Source organism: Mauremys mutica, chromosome 24 (genome assembly GCF_020497125.1).
Source record: "Mauremys mutica isolate MM-2020 ecotype Southern chromosome 24, ASM2049712v1, whole genome shotgun sequence".
NCBI classification, from domain to species: Eukaryota; Metazoa; Chordata; order Testudines; family Geoemydidae; genus Mauremys; species Mauremys mutica.
This window is the reverse complement of record NC_059095.1, coordinates 3,644,122-3,657,019: the sequence shown is the minus strand read 5'-3', so window position 1 is coordinate 3,657,019 and position 12,898 is coordinate 3,644,122. Positions and strand designations below refer to the sequence as shown.

General features: G+C 58.3%; 1 protein-coding gene across 1 annotated transcript; it reads right to left on the bottom strand.

Annotated features, from left to right (window-relative positions):
- Positions 1-4,735: 4,735 nt before the first annotated feature.
- LOC123355726 (zona pellucida sperm-binding protein 4-like) lies at positions 4,736-12,651 on the bottom strand. The gene is made up of 12 exons (XM_044998313.1): positions 12,440-12,651; positions 11,385-11,506; positions 10,165-10,249; positions 9,610-9,765; positions 9,084-9,271; positions 8,246-8,343; positions 7,787-7,914; positions 7,066-7,255; positions 6,833-6,980; positions 6,221-6,308; positions 5,499-5,615; positions 4,736-4,919 (listed from the first exon to the last, which is right to left on the bottom strand). Exons 1-12 carry the CDS (start codon positions 12,612-12,614, stop codon positions 4,765-4,767), a joined length of 1,650 nt encoding a protein of 549 aa, XP_044854248.1. The 5' UTR covers positions 12,615-12,651; the 3' UTR covers positions 4,736-4,764.
- Between the last annotated feature and the right edge of the window lie 247 nt (positions 12,652-12,898).

Genomic DNA, 12,898 nt, shown 5'->3' with positions numbered 1-12,898 from the left:
GACAGGACAGGGCGGGGCGGGGCGGGGGGAGGGGGGCCCGCGGCGCAGCCGCTGGTGCCAATCTCTCCACCTGGCCTGTTTCGGCAGCTGTCAGGAGGTGGGTTTGGTTTTTCTCCTGTGCTAGGAAACATAAGCTCAGCACTTCCCCCAGGGCCCTTAAGGCTCCCTCCCCAGTCTAGCGCCTGCGATGGAAGGAGCTCTCTGTGCAGTTTGTCAATGCTTTGATCCCGCGCTGCCCTGAGGGAGGCCAGGAGAAGCCAGCCTGGCCTGCTTTTCCAAGGTGCCAAGCCCCTGAGCTCAGTGGGGCCAGGAGGGGCTCAGCAGCTCTGAGAATCAGCTCCCAGCCCCACTTACATTTCCCATGTCCCTTCTTCCCGCTTTCCCTGCCTGGAGATCTGTGGACCAAAGAGTCTCTGCTCAGTGCAGAGGGGGAGGCTGCTGGCTGCAGCCTCTTGTCTCTGCTTGGTCCCTGGCTGGGGGTAGAGTAGCCTGGGGGTGGCTCTAACGTGGCCCCAAGGTACCGGCTGCCAGCACGCTGCTCTCTAGCCCCATCTCACCCTGCCGTGGCTCCTGCACAAGAGGCCGTGAGGAGGCTAGCATAGGAGCCAGCCACGGAGACTTCAGTGCCTTCTGGGAATCCCTCGTGCCAGGGGAAGGGAAGCAGGCAGAGGAGCTTTGCTCCCAGGGGCTGGCTGCTGAGGCCTGGTCTCCGAGTTCTCCATTATCTGAGCACCAGGGGCATCCCTGCAGTGCCAGTAGGGGTGGCTTTGGGTTCTCTCTCCCGGGGAGGAAGGAGCAGCAGGAAGAGGGGACCTGAGCAAACCCTGGCCCCTGCAAACACTGCAGATCAGCAGACCCCCAAGGAACATCCCCCCCCAGCCAATCATTCTCCCTGCTCCCTAGCGTCACCTCCTTGGCTGCTGCACTGAACCTGCTCACCCTGACTCTGGCAAAGAGCCAGGCTGTGCAGAGTGACAGGAAAGGGGTGGCGGGAGGAAGGGGGAGTCCTGGAGGCAATAAGAGGAAGGCTGGCCTGGGGGGTTAAGGCACAGGGCTGGGATCCAGGCTCAACCACCAGTTCTGCTATTGACTCCTGGTGTGACCAGGGCAAATCCCTCAGCCTCACGGGCTACCGGTAACACGGACAATAACGCGTCCTTGGCCCATCGCGTCTGTTTAGACTGTGAGCTCCCAGGGCAGGGACCATCTCTGACTCTGGGTTTGGCAAGCACCTGGACGACAGGGCCCCCATCCCAGCTGGTCCCTCTAGGCATAGAGAATCAGACTTGGCTCCAGGTAATCTAGCATTCCCCAAAGGCAGCAGCCACTGTAGGGGGGGATTTTCTCTCGCTTCCGGATCTTATCTGCTTTAGCCCATCCCTGCAATTCAAACTGGCACTGGGAAATAAACAGAGACCAAGGCATGCCACAGCAGCAGCATGCACCCGCCGAGATACAGGGGGTGTTTGCACTGTCTGTGCTCTCAGCCTGTAGCAGCAGCAAAGAAACCTGCCCCCCGCCCCGAGACACAGTATGAAGGGTGCACATAGACCGCCCATTGCAATGAGCATCAGAGCTCCCCGTGCTGAGCTGCTGTTGCAGCAGGAAAATGGTCACACTGAAGGCCCTGATTCTCCAGGTGTTTGTTAGCTCCAGTGCCAGCTGGGTATGAGAAACGTTCCCGAAGCAGCCTGGTAAAACAGCTGCTGTGCACTTTGCCTAGTTGTGTGAACGGCTGAACAAGGGGCAGGCCCACAGAGGAGCAGTCCCCAGGGGGAAGGGAGAGTAAAGGAGATGGGAAAGAAATAGTGATGTGGGCTCTCGAAGGGGTCGGTTTCTTTCAAAAGCTGCATCGGCCCTGAAATTCCACCCCCCTCTCGATTGGTTTCCAGAGCACATTCCGCCTGTGGGGAGCCCAAGCAGTAATGGAGAAGGGTGCGAACGCCAGGCTCCTATTAAATGATTTGTACTCAACCCTGTGCCTCAAGCCTTCTCTTTTCAGTGATGCACCATTTCCGCTTCCCTGCCTGCCAACGTCCCGGGGGACCCTCTTCCTGCTCTGAAGGTTCCCCAGAACTCCCAGGCCTGCTCCACGCAGAGCTTGTCCCTGTGAACCAGTATCAGTTCGAGCAGCGACCAGGTGGGGCTGAGCCAGCATACAACCCAGAGCTGGTTCCCGTACAGGCCCCAGCCCCGCTTCCCCCCGGGGGGGTTGTGCTGGTGGCTTGTCAGAGCATTGGCTGGGAGGGGAGTGTGGGTAACAAGCTCTGCCCCTCCAGCAGGGTTCACTTCCCTCCACAGAGCCAGCCCCTGACCTGCTACACTGCCTAGCCCTGGGCTAGAACCTGTCCAGCCACCCCCTTCCATTCAATGCCCCCACCCAGGCAATTAGCAGCAGAGACACTCCCCAGGGCTCCCAGCTGGCAGGGCTACAGCCCAGTAGCCACAGGCTCAGCAGACCTGTGGTGAAGCTGGAAGGGTGCTAGCCAGCTTCCCTGCTGCAATCACTGCAGCCAGGCTCCCGGCCAAGACCCTCACTGCCTGGAGAGGCTGCTTCCTGCTTGGCCAGGGTGAGTGGCCCCTAGCTCAGAGCTGCTGCCAGCCCAGCTGCTTTGGCTGAGTGCAGGCCCTGGCAGCATGAGCAGCACCCCCCAGCACAGACCTGCTCTGCTCAGGGGCTAGGCACCAGCTGGCCTGAGCAGGAAATGCTAATGATCCTCTCTCGCCCCAGGCTCTCGGCACCTCGTTAGAGATCTGCCACATTATAAGGCAGCGTATCCTGCCCTCACCAGCTCCATTCAGTTACAGAGGGAACAGACCCTGCAAATACCAGATGCATGTGGTCAGGGCACTGCTCCAGCTCTAGCATATTGGATGGGGAGAGAACTTCCCTTCTCCTGAGGCCACAGGGGGCAAAGCTTCATGGCCAAGCTGGGATTCAGAATCACCCCCAACAGCAAAGGGCCATCAGACACTCCTGCAGCAGTGTCACCCCAGCCTCCGGTGCTCTCTGGGAGCAGCCACTTCTGGACATGCGCCTCCCTCTTCAGCTCACACCCTGCTGTCTGTCACAGCCCAAGAGGACCCAGCACACCCCACAGGGACTGTTTCTCACTCCCGGGACACAGCTGACCTAATGCACCCAGGGCAAAGAAACTGAAACCTGCTGTTTTGCCGTGCAGGCCAGTTGCTGCAAGTCTGTCACATGACAGACAGCAGCTGGGTGTGTGAGCTGGGCCAGGAGGCAGAGCCCTGCCACAGCCCTGCTGGAAACCCCACAGGCAGCCTGGGGGAAGGGGCTGGGGTGAGAGACTAGGTCACGCTGGTCCTAAGATTCTTACCAAGCACAGCAGCCGGAGCCCTTTCCCCACCAGCATGTGGCCCATGGACTGGACAGACCCCTGCCCAGCTAGTACTTGGTAATGGGGGGGAACCAGGGAGCCTTTGCCACCCTCACCCATGTTAATTAGCATCCTCAAAGCTCCATCTGCTCCCCTGTAGCAGGTGTGCCAGAGGAGCCACCAATTGCCTGCCCCTTAGCTTGCAGGGAGGGGCAGCAGAGGCCAGTCTGGCCCTGCCCCACCTGTTGGTTCCAGGCCAAGTGGGATCTTTACCCCAGGCCAGGTCACTTTACTCACAAGCCTGGGCCTGGAGTGACCAAGGGGAATGGCTTCCCCCTTTGAAAGGAGGATAAAGGGGCACTCCCAGCTTGAGCTAGAGATCAGGGCGGGGCCTAGAACCAGCCCAAGAGACTCCCTCTCGGCGACCTGGTCCCCCTCCTCTCAGTGCCCTGCAGCAGCGTGTCTGGGGGCCCTGGCTGAAGCCTGAGCTGGGGGAGTTAATTGGTGCCCTGTTGTAGGATTGGTTACAGCAGAAGGTCTTGGCTACTGTTATTTTACTCACTGTGCCCACACCTAATGGAGGCACCGCCCTGCTTGAGGGGGAACCCACTGCAGCTGGGGCAGCACCTGCCTGATCCTCCACCTTCCCTGCAGCTACTCACGGGCAGGTCAATGAGCTGGAAATGTGACCAACTTTCCTCCCCCTGCTGGGCCAGCGTTTCGATCCCTGCTCCTGGGCCAGGGAAGGGCCCAGCTGGCACCAGGAGCTTACAGGTAAGTGGTACCAGAGCTCAGTGCCATGGCATCTATACCACAAATAGCTTTTCTACAGGAGAGTCCATCTTTTGTACAACCCCCTGGACTGGGCCCCAGAATAGGCCCATAGGAGAGAGTCTGAGCACATGTCCCCTCCCCTCAGAGGGGGCCAGAGTCTCCATGTTCCAACAGTGGAAATCACAGCAGCAGAATGTGGCTCAGAGCAGCAAGACCCCGGCTGCCTGTGCCTTAGCCCCCCTGTTTCCTGCCAGCAGGAAGAGCTGGATGATTGGGGTTGGCCCCTGACTCAGCCCATGCAGAAGCCCCTGTTTGCCTTTCTGGAGGCGGAGGGTTTAATTTCCACCAGAGCCCTCTCCATTAACCTTCCCCGTGTAGCAGCTGATTAGTGTGTTCTGAGGGCATATTGAGGGCACCAGGCCCAGACTGCAGAGCTAGTTTCAGACACCAGCATGCAGGAATCTGGGTCTAGTCTGCTGCCCCCCTTTGCCACTCCCCCCACCCCACCATGGGGCCCCAGTGCCTCAATTCCCTCTGGATTCCTTGCTTCTCCCCCTCAGTGCACAATGGCAGACCCACCGCGCAGAGCAGACTCTCCCCCACACACCAGTAATGACAGGAGGCATCATTCACTTGATCTGTTTATTCCTTAAGCACTTGTGGTCCCATTGGCATGTCCTCGCCTGCCCCAGAGCTTCCTCAGGCCCAGAGCCACCACAACAGCGACTGCTACAGCAGCAACAGCCCCTGCCAGCGGCACCAGCACCTCTCCCCACTCCACCAGGGGCCTGAGTCCATGGGAACCTGGGGAGGGAGAGGCTGGTTAGGAGCAAGAACAGCCGGTCAGACCCTAGTCCTCAATCACTGCCAGATCCTGCCGTAGTCTTCCCCACTGCCCCATGGGGGCCTTGCCCCCTTGCAGTTCCACACTAGGCTTGGCAGAGCTCAGCCATCCCCCCACTGAAGGAGGTGCACTGGCTTTGAGCCTGAGGGGCTCCCTCAGACCGATACACCCTGCTGCCCCCTGAGAGAAGCATTAAGCAGCTTTACACTAGGCCCTGATGGGAAGTGAGGGGCTCCTCACACTTCTGGCCAGGTTTAAGCACTGCCTCATGGTGCCACCAGCAGCCTGGGGCTGTTCTGTACCCCCCCGCCCCAGCTCAGCAGCCCAGCCACCACTGGAAGGAGGGGCTTATCCCTCCCTCCACTATGCCCGTTGCCTCCCACCCTCCTCCAGGAGAGGGGACCTGAGAGATTCTGAGCTGGCCCCCATTCCTGGAGTACCCAAACCCTGCAGTTTAAAGCACGATACCTGCCCTGTGAGGCAAGTGGGTGCTATGGTCCCATTTCACCCCTAGGAACCCCTGAGGCCTGCTCCATTACCTTCCTGGGCAAGGTCTTCCTCTGCTTCCTGGCCAGCATGGAAGTCCACAGGCCCCTCGGCTGTCACCAGGCTCAGGGGCTCCTTCCCCCATGTTTGGCTCTGGGAGGCTCTTCTTGCTGGAAAGAGGACAGTGGTGTCAAGACAGTTCTCTTCCTAGTCCCTGAAAAACTGACACCCCACCCTCCCCAGGCTAGGGCTTTGGGGACTGTCTCCAGCACAAGGCCTATGGGGCAGCAGCCCAGTTCCAGCCCCCATGGGAAGGTCCTGAGAAAGTGGAGATGCCACCTCAGAGGTGCTTGGGTCACAGCTGAGGCAGAGGAGGTGCCACAGAAGTTGTCACTGTGCACCCAGGAAGGGGAGAGCCATGGTCTCATGTCAAGCCCCTTGGCTAGTGCCTGGGTGCCTTGCCAGAGGCCTATGGCCAGTCTAGGTGTGTGTGTGTGGGGGGGTCTTAGAGGTCCCCTGAAGGGTAGCTTGCAGGAGGCCTGATGAGACAGCTTCAGTCTAGCAAGAGCCATGACTGCTCATAGCCAAGGCCTTCCTGCCCTGTGGAGTGAGACCTTCCTGCCAGGGCCTGTCTTAACCCGGCACCCCAGATCCATGGGTCTGAAGGGCTGGTTCTAGAGCTGGCAGTCTGCCAAGGGAAGGGAAGACCCAAGAGTCTTGGCTTTCCCAGGCCTGGGAGAGCCAAGAGGCAGATGCCAAGAAGGAACAGACTTACCCCTCCCCTGAAGGTTTGTGGGGCATTGGACTACACAGTGTTCCAGCCTGGAGGGCAGGCAGGCAGAGGCACTGCAGTGGAAATACACCTGGAAGCAGAGAGAATTCATGCTTGGTGAGGATGGATTAAGGGGATCTCCGGAGGGTCACTGACCTCCCTTCACCCTGAGAGCTTCCAGCTCTTGTGACAGCCACAGGAGAGAGACAGCCACACAGACATCCAGCCAGCTACAGCAATGGGATTCTTTGCTCTCAACAGCTCTGCAGGAGGCAGAAACTTAGTCATGCAGCTGCACAGGCATGACCCAGCATGGGGCTTTGCAGCCTAAGGCCATGAGACTGGCCTGCAGGGTCACGATTGGCTCCAGACACTGGATGGGATCTGCTTCAGGCCAGGTGAGCCAGTGTGACCAGAATTTGCTACATAGGGTAGATTAGGGTCTTTTGTCCACTCAGGTGCTCCCCACCCAGCTAGGAGGAGAGGGTGGGAATTGCATTAGGAGGTTGCAAAGCAGCTTCAGGTCAGTCTGTTTCATTTGTGGGAGGATCCCTGATACAGTGGCTTGGCCGGGGAAGTCCCAGGACTAATCCCTTCTGGGCAGCAGAACCATACCGGGCCTGAGAGCGCTCGCTGGGAGGTGGCATCCACAAAGGTGAAAGTGCTGACAATAAAGCGCTGATGGTGAGATGGGAACTGCAGCCCTGAGGCCTCACCCACAGGCACCAGCTGGGTCTGGTAGTTGTCACCTTCATAAGGGCACCTGGAAGGGCACAAGCAGTGATGGGTTGAGGCTTCTCACCTGGCAGTCACTGCCCCCTCTCCCATCCCCACCCACTCACACTCACCCATCCACAAGGATCGGCCACTCTGGCTGCTGCAGGGGGTTGGTGCTTGGGGTGGCCCAGCACTGGTGCAGGATCAGAACCAGGCCCGGGTCCGTTCTCTGGAGGATGCGGACCTCCACATGCACAGGGTCCCTGAGAAGCTTCACCACTGGGTACTCGTGGTCTGCGTAGTAGGTGCTGTAATGCTCATCTGCAGCAAGAATGAAATGAGTTAGTTGACCAAGTCCTGCACTGACCCTGGCAGGATCACTGATTTCATAGGGGGCTTTGAACAGCAAGTGCTGGGGCAGAATCACCCACTGCCCCTGGTTCCTATTCTCCTGGTGACCAGATCCCACTGGCATTGGTCAAGTATCTGAACCATGGGCAACAAGAGCAGTCATGCCCTGGGGCCTAGCTGGGACACTGGGAGGCAGACCAGGAAAGTCGTTTCAAACAGTGATCTCCCTGAAGGGCCAGAGACCAGTGCAGCTGTGCCAGGAGACCATCCAGGCTAGGTCATAGCCAAGCCAGATTTCCTCCCCTCCCACTGGGTACAGTTGCTGTGGAAGCAGAGCCCCCCCCCCCCCCTCCACAAGGAGCAGTGATTCAAGTCTTCAGTGCCATTCAGCAGCCCAAGGCTCCATGTCACCCCTCTGGGGCAAGCCAGGCATGGAAGTGGGCCAGACACTTAAATGTTTCAGAAGCATCTCAAGTGCTTGGCAGGCCTACGTGCAGTCACCTGTAGCAATCCTCATCTCCAAGGCTAGGGGTCCCTGCCCGACCGCGGGTGGTGGTGGAGGAAGGGTGGAGACCACAACGTTCACAGGGAGGAAGTCCTCAGCTGAGTAGCTGCAGCGGATGGTCAGCCTGGGTGGGGAAAAAGGCCAGACACTGGTCACCTCCGGACTCTCCCAGAGAGCATGCTCAGACGACAGGGTGAGACCAAGACCTTGTCAGTGAGTGGTTAGTGCCTCCCCCCCATTCCTTTAATTCTGGGGGGGAGATCAGGTGACCTCCCCCGCAGGATGAGATCCAGGCAGGGAGATCAGCAGTGGGTTTATGAAGAGCCAGTGCTCATTCCTTAGCCCTCCCTGGAAGGGGAGGTTCCCTCCCAGGAGAGGGACCCAAACTCTGCTTGGCTGACAAGGGGACCCCTCCCTTTCCAGCAGAGACCTCCAAGCTTTGCCAGGCTTGTTACCTGAAGGTGCTGTCCCGAGTGATGGAGCCGGAACGGGATGTGAGCACTTGGCGGTCTGCTACCAGCTCATTCTCATACACCCTCTGGTCTCCAGATGTCTGCAAAGGGAGGAGGAGAGAGGCTGGAGGCACCAGGAAGGCCTTGTGCAAGGGAGAATTCACATGTGGTAGCCAGCTCAGCCCTCTACAGACAACAGGTCCAAGATCTAATGGCCCAGGCTGTGCCCTCCCCCCCCACGCCTCTTTTGCAGGAGTCAGGTCTTGAGGCAGTGACTTGAGCCAGTCTGCATAGGAGAGGCCCAGCCCAGTTTTGCTCATGTTCTCAAGTTGACCAGAAACTGGTCAATATACCAGCCCACCCCCCAAATCTCAGGTGGCATTCCAGGAATGGTGTTCACATGCCACTAGACTACCAGCTACACTGAACAGGCTGTTTTCCTGGCCAGTCTGTAGCACAGCTACCAGACACACTAAGCTTGTTCCATGTAGGGACCCAGCCAGATCAATGGGTGCCAGGTCCCTTTAGCTCCAAGGCTATTTGGCCTTTCCATGAACCACTTACACAAGCATTAGCAGCCGCTAGGGAGCAGGGTCTGTAGGCTGCTGGTGCGTCACCACAGCTCTGCATTAGCAGAGCTGTAGGGCCCAAACCTTGGACAACCCCTGTAGGCTCAGAACCCCAGGCTACAAGGGGCAAGTCTGAGTCTCAGGAGAGATCAGATACAGCCTCATGGTGATTGAGTGACACCCCCTCTCCTCCCCCAGAACCTCAAGGAGGATCAGGTAGCTCAGGAGTGATGGGAAGTGCCTTGGACTGACTGACAGGTGCCCTCCCTTACCTGGACAGTGGTCCCGCAGGCTGAGAGTGGGAAGCGATACACAACGAAGGCTTCATTCCTAGACACCGGGGCACATCTGCTGCCGTGAGCGCTGACCAGGTGCACAGAGCTCAGGTCCAGGGGTGGCATGGTCACATCCCTCGAGATCGCAACTGAGAACTGGCCATCGGGGGTGCACTGGGCAGTCACTGGGGAAGAGCCATGTGGTACCTCAGCAGGGAGCTGCAGCCTCTGCTGGAGCCGTTTGCCTGGGGACCCCTGCCCACCCCCACCATGAAGCAGGCGCCTCTAGAGGGGAGGAGGGGACTAGCTAGAATTAGTCCTGCCCCTGACAGTCACTGGGATGAGAGTGACAGGACAGGCCTGGCCTCAGAGGGACAGACTCCATCACTGGGTCCTAAAGCCCACGGGGGCCCTGGTCCCTAGGCCCCAACAGGGTTCTTCCTCCCAGACAACCCCCAGTATCTGCCTGTTGGAGATGCCCCAGCAGCTCCCCATGGGAGAGGAGAGGAAAGCCCTTGCTCACCCTTGTCACCATAGTAGCAGGGAGTCAGCCTGTCACCAGGCTGGTAGCAGCAGCCCAGCTCTTCGCAGTCGCCTCGTGCGATGGGTGGGGCAGCGCACGGCAGCCGAGCCGAGGACTGGACGGCAGAGCACACGCTAGGGCTCGGGGCATCCCCGGCTACAGAGAGAGGCAAGACACGGTGCTTGCTAGACAGTCCCCCCTGCAACCACACCCTGTCCATGGGCAGAGGAAGCCCCCCTGGGTGGGGGAGAGAGACCTGGGAACCAGACAAGGCAGGGCCTCCTCCTGCACCACCAGGGGCTGGAGCTTCTGCTTCTCTTCAGCCATGCACAAGAGGAGTTGGTCAGTGCCTGGACCCCCAGTTATCCACCCAAAAGGTGGGAGCAGGAAACAGCATCTCCCATGGCCAAGTCCCTCCTCAGGGAAGTGGCTAATTCCAGGCAGCTGGTCCAGCATCTCCAGAGACAAGGCCTCCAGCTACACCAAGCAGCATCCTTCAGGAAGATCCCAGTGTCAGTGCAGTTCCACCCCCAGCCTGGGCACAGAGCCTCTTACCTAGAAGGTGATTTGGGCACCTCAGCTCCTCCTTGTAGGAAGCCACAGGGCTGTCGACCTGGACTGTCATCACAAAGCTGCCATCCTAAGCAGGAAACAGAGATTGCACCAGTGATGGTTCAAGCCACCCAGAGTCCCTCCCCAGCACCACATGCTCCAGGAGAGCCAGGGGGCCTGAATGATTTAGGGGGACAGCAGGATTCACATCCACCCCAGCCAGGCACCTGGACCCACAAGTCAGTCCCAGCATGGACAAGCAGGCAGCTAGGAGTCCTATAGAGCAAAGATCACCCTTCCCCCAGCCTTGATATTCTGCCTCTGGCCCCTCAAGGGGAGAGCATGGCACCATCAGCATTAGCTCGTGTCAGACCCTAGCACCAGTTGGCCTGGACGGGTTTAGCATCTCAGTGGCAGAACACAGACAAGAAACCAAGATTTGACTTCCACTCCCTGACCTAGCTGCTAGGCCAGACCACGCCCCACACAGTCAGGTCCTGAGCCAGGGCTGGCTCCAGGTGTTTTGCCACCCCAAGCATGTGCTTGGAACGCTGGTGCCTAGAGCCGGCCCTGCCCTGAGCCACAGTCTAACCGAGGGATAGAGCCAGGAGCCAGCTTTACTGGGAGAGAAGAAACAAGGTGGAGGATTTCAGGCCTCCTCGCATTGCTGCGGCCAAGCTCTCCCTCTGCATGGGGGACTCCACCCTCTGAGCTGGGCCAGCAGAGGGACTGCTGGCCAGAGCCACAGATCCAAGGGGTGAGACAAGCCAGCTGCAGTGACATCACTCTAGGAGCAGGGAGATCACTAGCTCCCAGCTGCAGGGATGGAAGCCAGGTCAGTGCAAGTGTTTCCAAGGCAGGGGTGGGGAAGGAGCAGAGCAAACACATGTCAAGTCCCCCCGACTAGTAATGCTGCATGTTGTTCACAGCGCTGGGCAGCCTAGGCTCTCAGGACGGTGTGTGGACACCAGCCATGCCTCAGTCTCCCTGAAGCTCAGGAGCAGGCTTGGACATGTGGAAACAGAGGCACAGATGTGAAGAGACTTGCCGCACATGGGAAGATAGTGGCAAGGGCAGGATTAGAACTCAGCTCTCTGACTCCCAGCTTAATGCACTAATGGCTAGACCCTTGCAGACAGATCCAGCATGGTCTCCTCACACCCCCTTCATAAGCACTGCTACCCATCCCATTCATGCTGGGGGGGTCCCAGACAGGGCCTTACCCTCTCGTGGACATAACACCCAGTATAGAACGCCTCGACCACCATGGAGCCATCGGCTTGCTGCTCGACACGCGTCCCGCAGGCAGGGTTGCTCTGCAGAGCATGGGACCTGCCTTCTGCATCTGGAGGCCAAGAGGGGCATCAGATGAAGCACCTTCATCCCTGTTCCTTGTAGTCCCAGATCCGCTGCCTCCCCCATTGCCAGACCCTGAGCAGGGAGGCTCTGCAGAGGAGTCATGCCACTGACCCCTCCCTTCCACCACCAGGACATTTGAAGCACTGCCAGTTAAGGTCAGCAGTGGGGATGGAGTAGGAGCCTGCCTTACAGGGCACAGACTGTTCGGAGACAGGCTGATGCCATGGGCCAGCCCACATGGTTTAGGGCTAGTTTCACTCCATTTCCTCCCCTTTAGCCTCACAAAGGGGACTCCCCCACCTCTTTGCACCACCTCAGCAGCTTGGCATTTATCCTCCATCTTTGGGGATACTTCTCCCCCTGCAGCTGTAACTGAGGTATAACATTAGCCAAGTCATTCAGCATCCAATGCACCCCACCCCAGAGCCAGGTCTCCAGCAAAGACAGGGGATGGGTCACCACATGATTCCCTGTTCTGTTCATGCTCTCTGGGGCACCTGGCACTGGCCACTATCAGGTGACAGGATACTGGGCTAGATGGACCTTCCGGCCAACCCAGTATAGCTTATGTTCTTATGGATTACTGGGTTAGTTTGGTGCACCAGCAGTCAGGGGGGTTTGACCTACTTCAGACACTTGCTGGTTTCTGCAAAGTAACTGGGCACATTGCTCCCAAGGTACCGGTATTCTCTGGTCTAGCGCCTTTTATCCAAGCAGCTCAGAGCTTTGGGGACAGTCAATATGCATTGACTTTGTACCATCATTGGAGGCAAGCAGACGAGACCCAACACCCCAGGAAGTGACTTGTAGTCAGAGACCCCACAGCACCTCCTCAGCTCTACCTGCTAGGGGATACTGCCTCCCAGAATCCCAGCAACACCTTAGAGAAACCAAAGGATTTTAGCTTTGCTCAACTTACCCAGAGCTCTCAGCACAAGGGGAGCCATCTCAGTCTGGTTTGGGAGCAGGCTGAACACCAAGCTTCTCTGCCCACAGGTCAGCCAGCTAATATCCCAAAGAGCCCCCCCATTCCTAGAGCCACCCTGAGCCCCCCCACTCAGAAAAAATAGGCCACAAAAGACCCAAAACATCATGGCAGCCTTACTCCCCCACCTATGCTGCTACTCACAGCTTTCTGAGCCATTGGCTGGGTCTTATACCCTTCGAGGAGCCAGCACCGAGGTCTAAATTCCTATAGGGACCAGGTGTGACTCCAACAGTCCGTTTACACCTTCCAATGGGCCTTGATTTGAAACTCACTGCACTGGGTCCAAATTGATCAAAACCTCCCCACCCACTCACGTCCCTTCTAAAGTGTTCTATTGATTTTTCTCATCCCCAAACCCTTGTTAAGACCCTACAGGTTTTGCTAATGCAA

Excerpts from the sequence above, each read along its gene's own strand:
- LOC123355726 (XM_044998313.1), bottom strand. The coding sequence starts at position 12,614 with ATGATGTTTTGGGTCTTTTGTGGCCTATTTTTTCTGAGTGGGGGGGCT. Across the intron at positions 8,344-9,083 it reads CCTGCGGGACCACTGTCCAG|ACATCTGGAGACCAGAGGGT; the intron begins GTAAGGGAGGGC and ends CTCCCTTTGCAG. Across the intron at positions 7,256-7,786 it reads GGAGATGAGGATTGCTACAG|ATGAGCATTACAGCACCTAC; the intron begins GTGACTGCACGT and ends TTCTTGCTGCAG.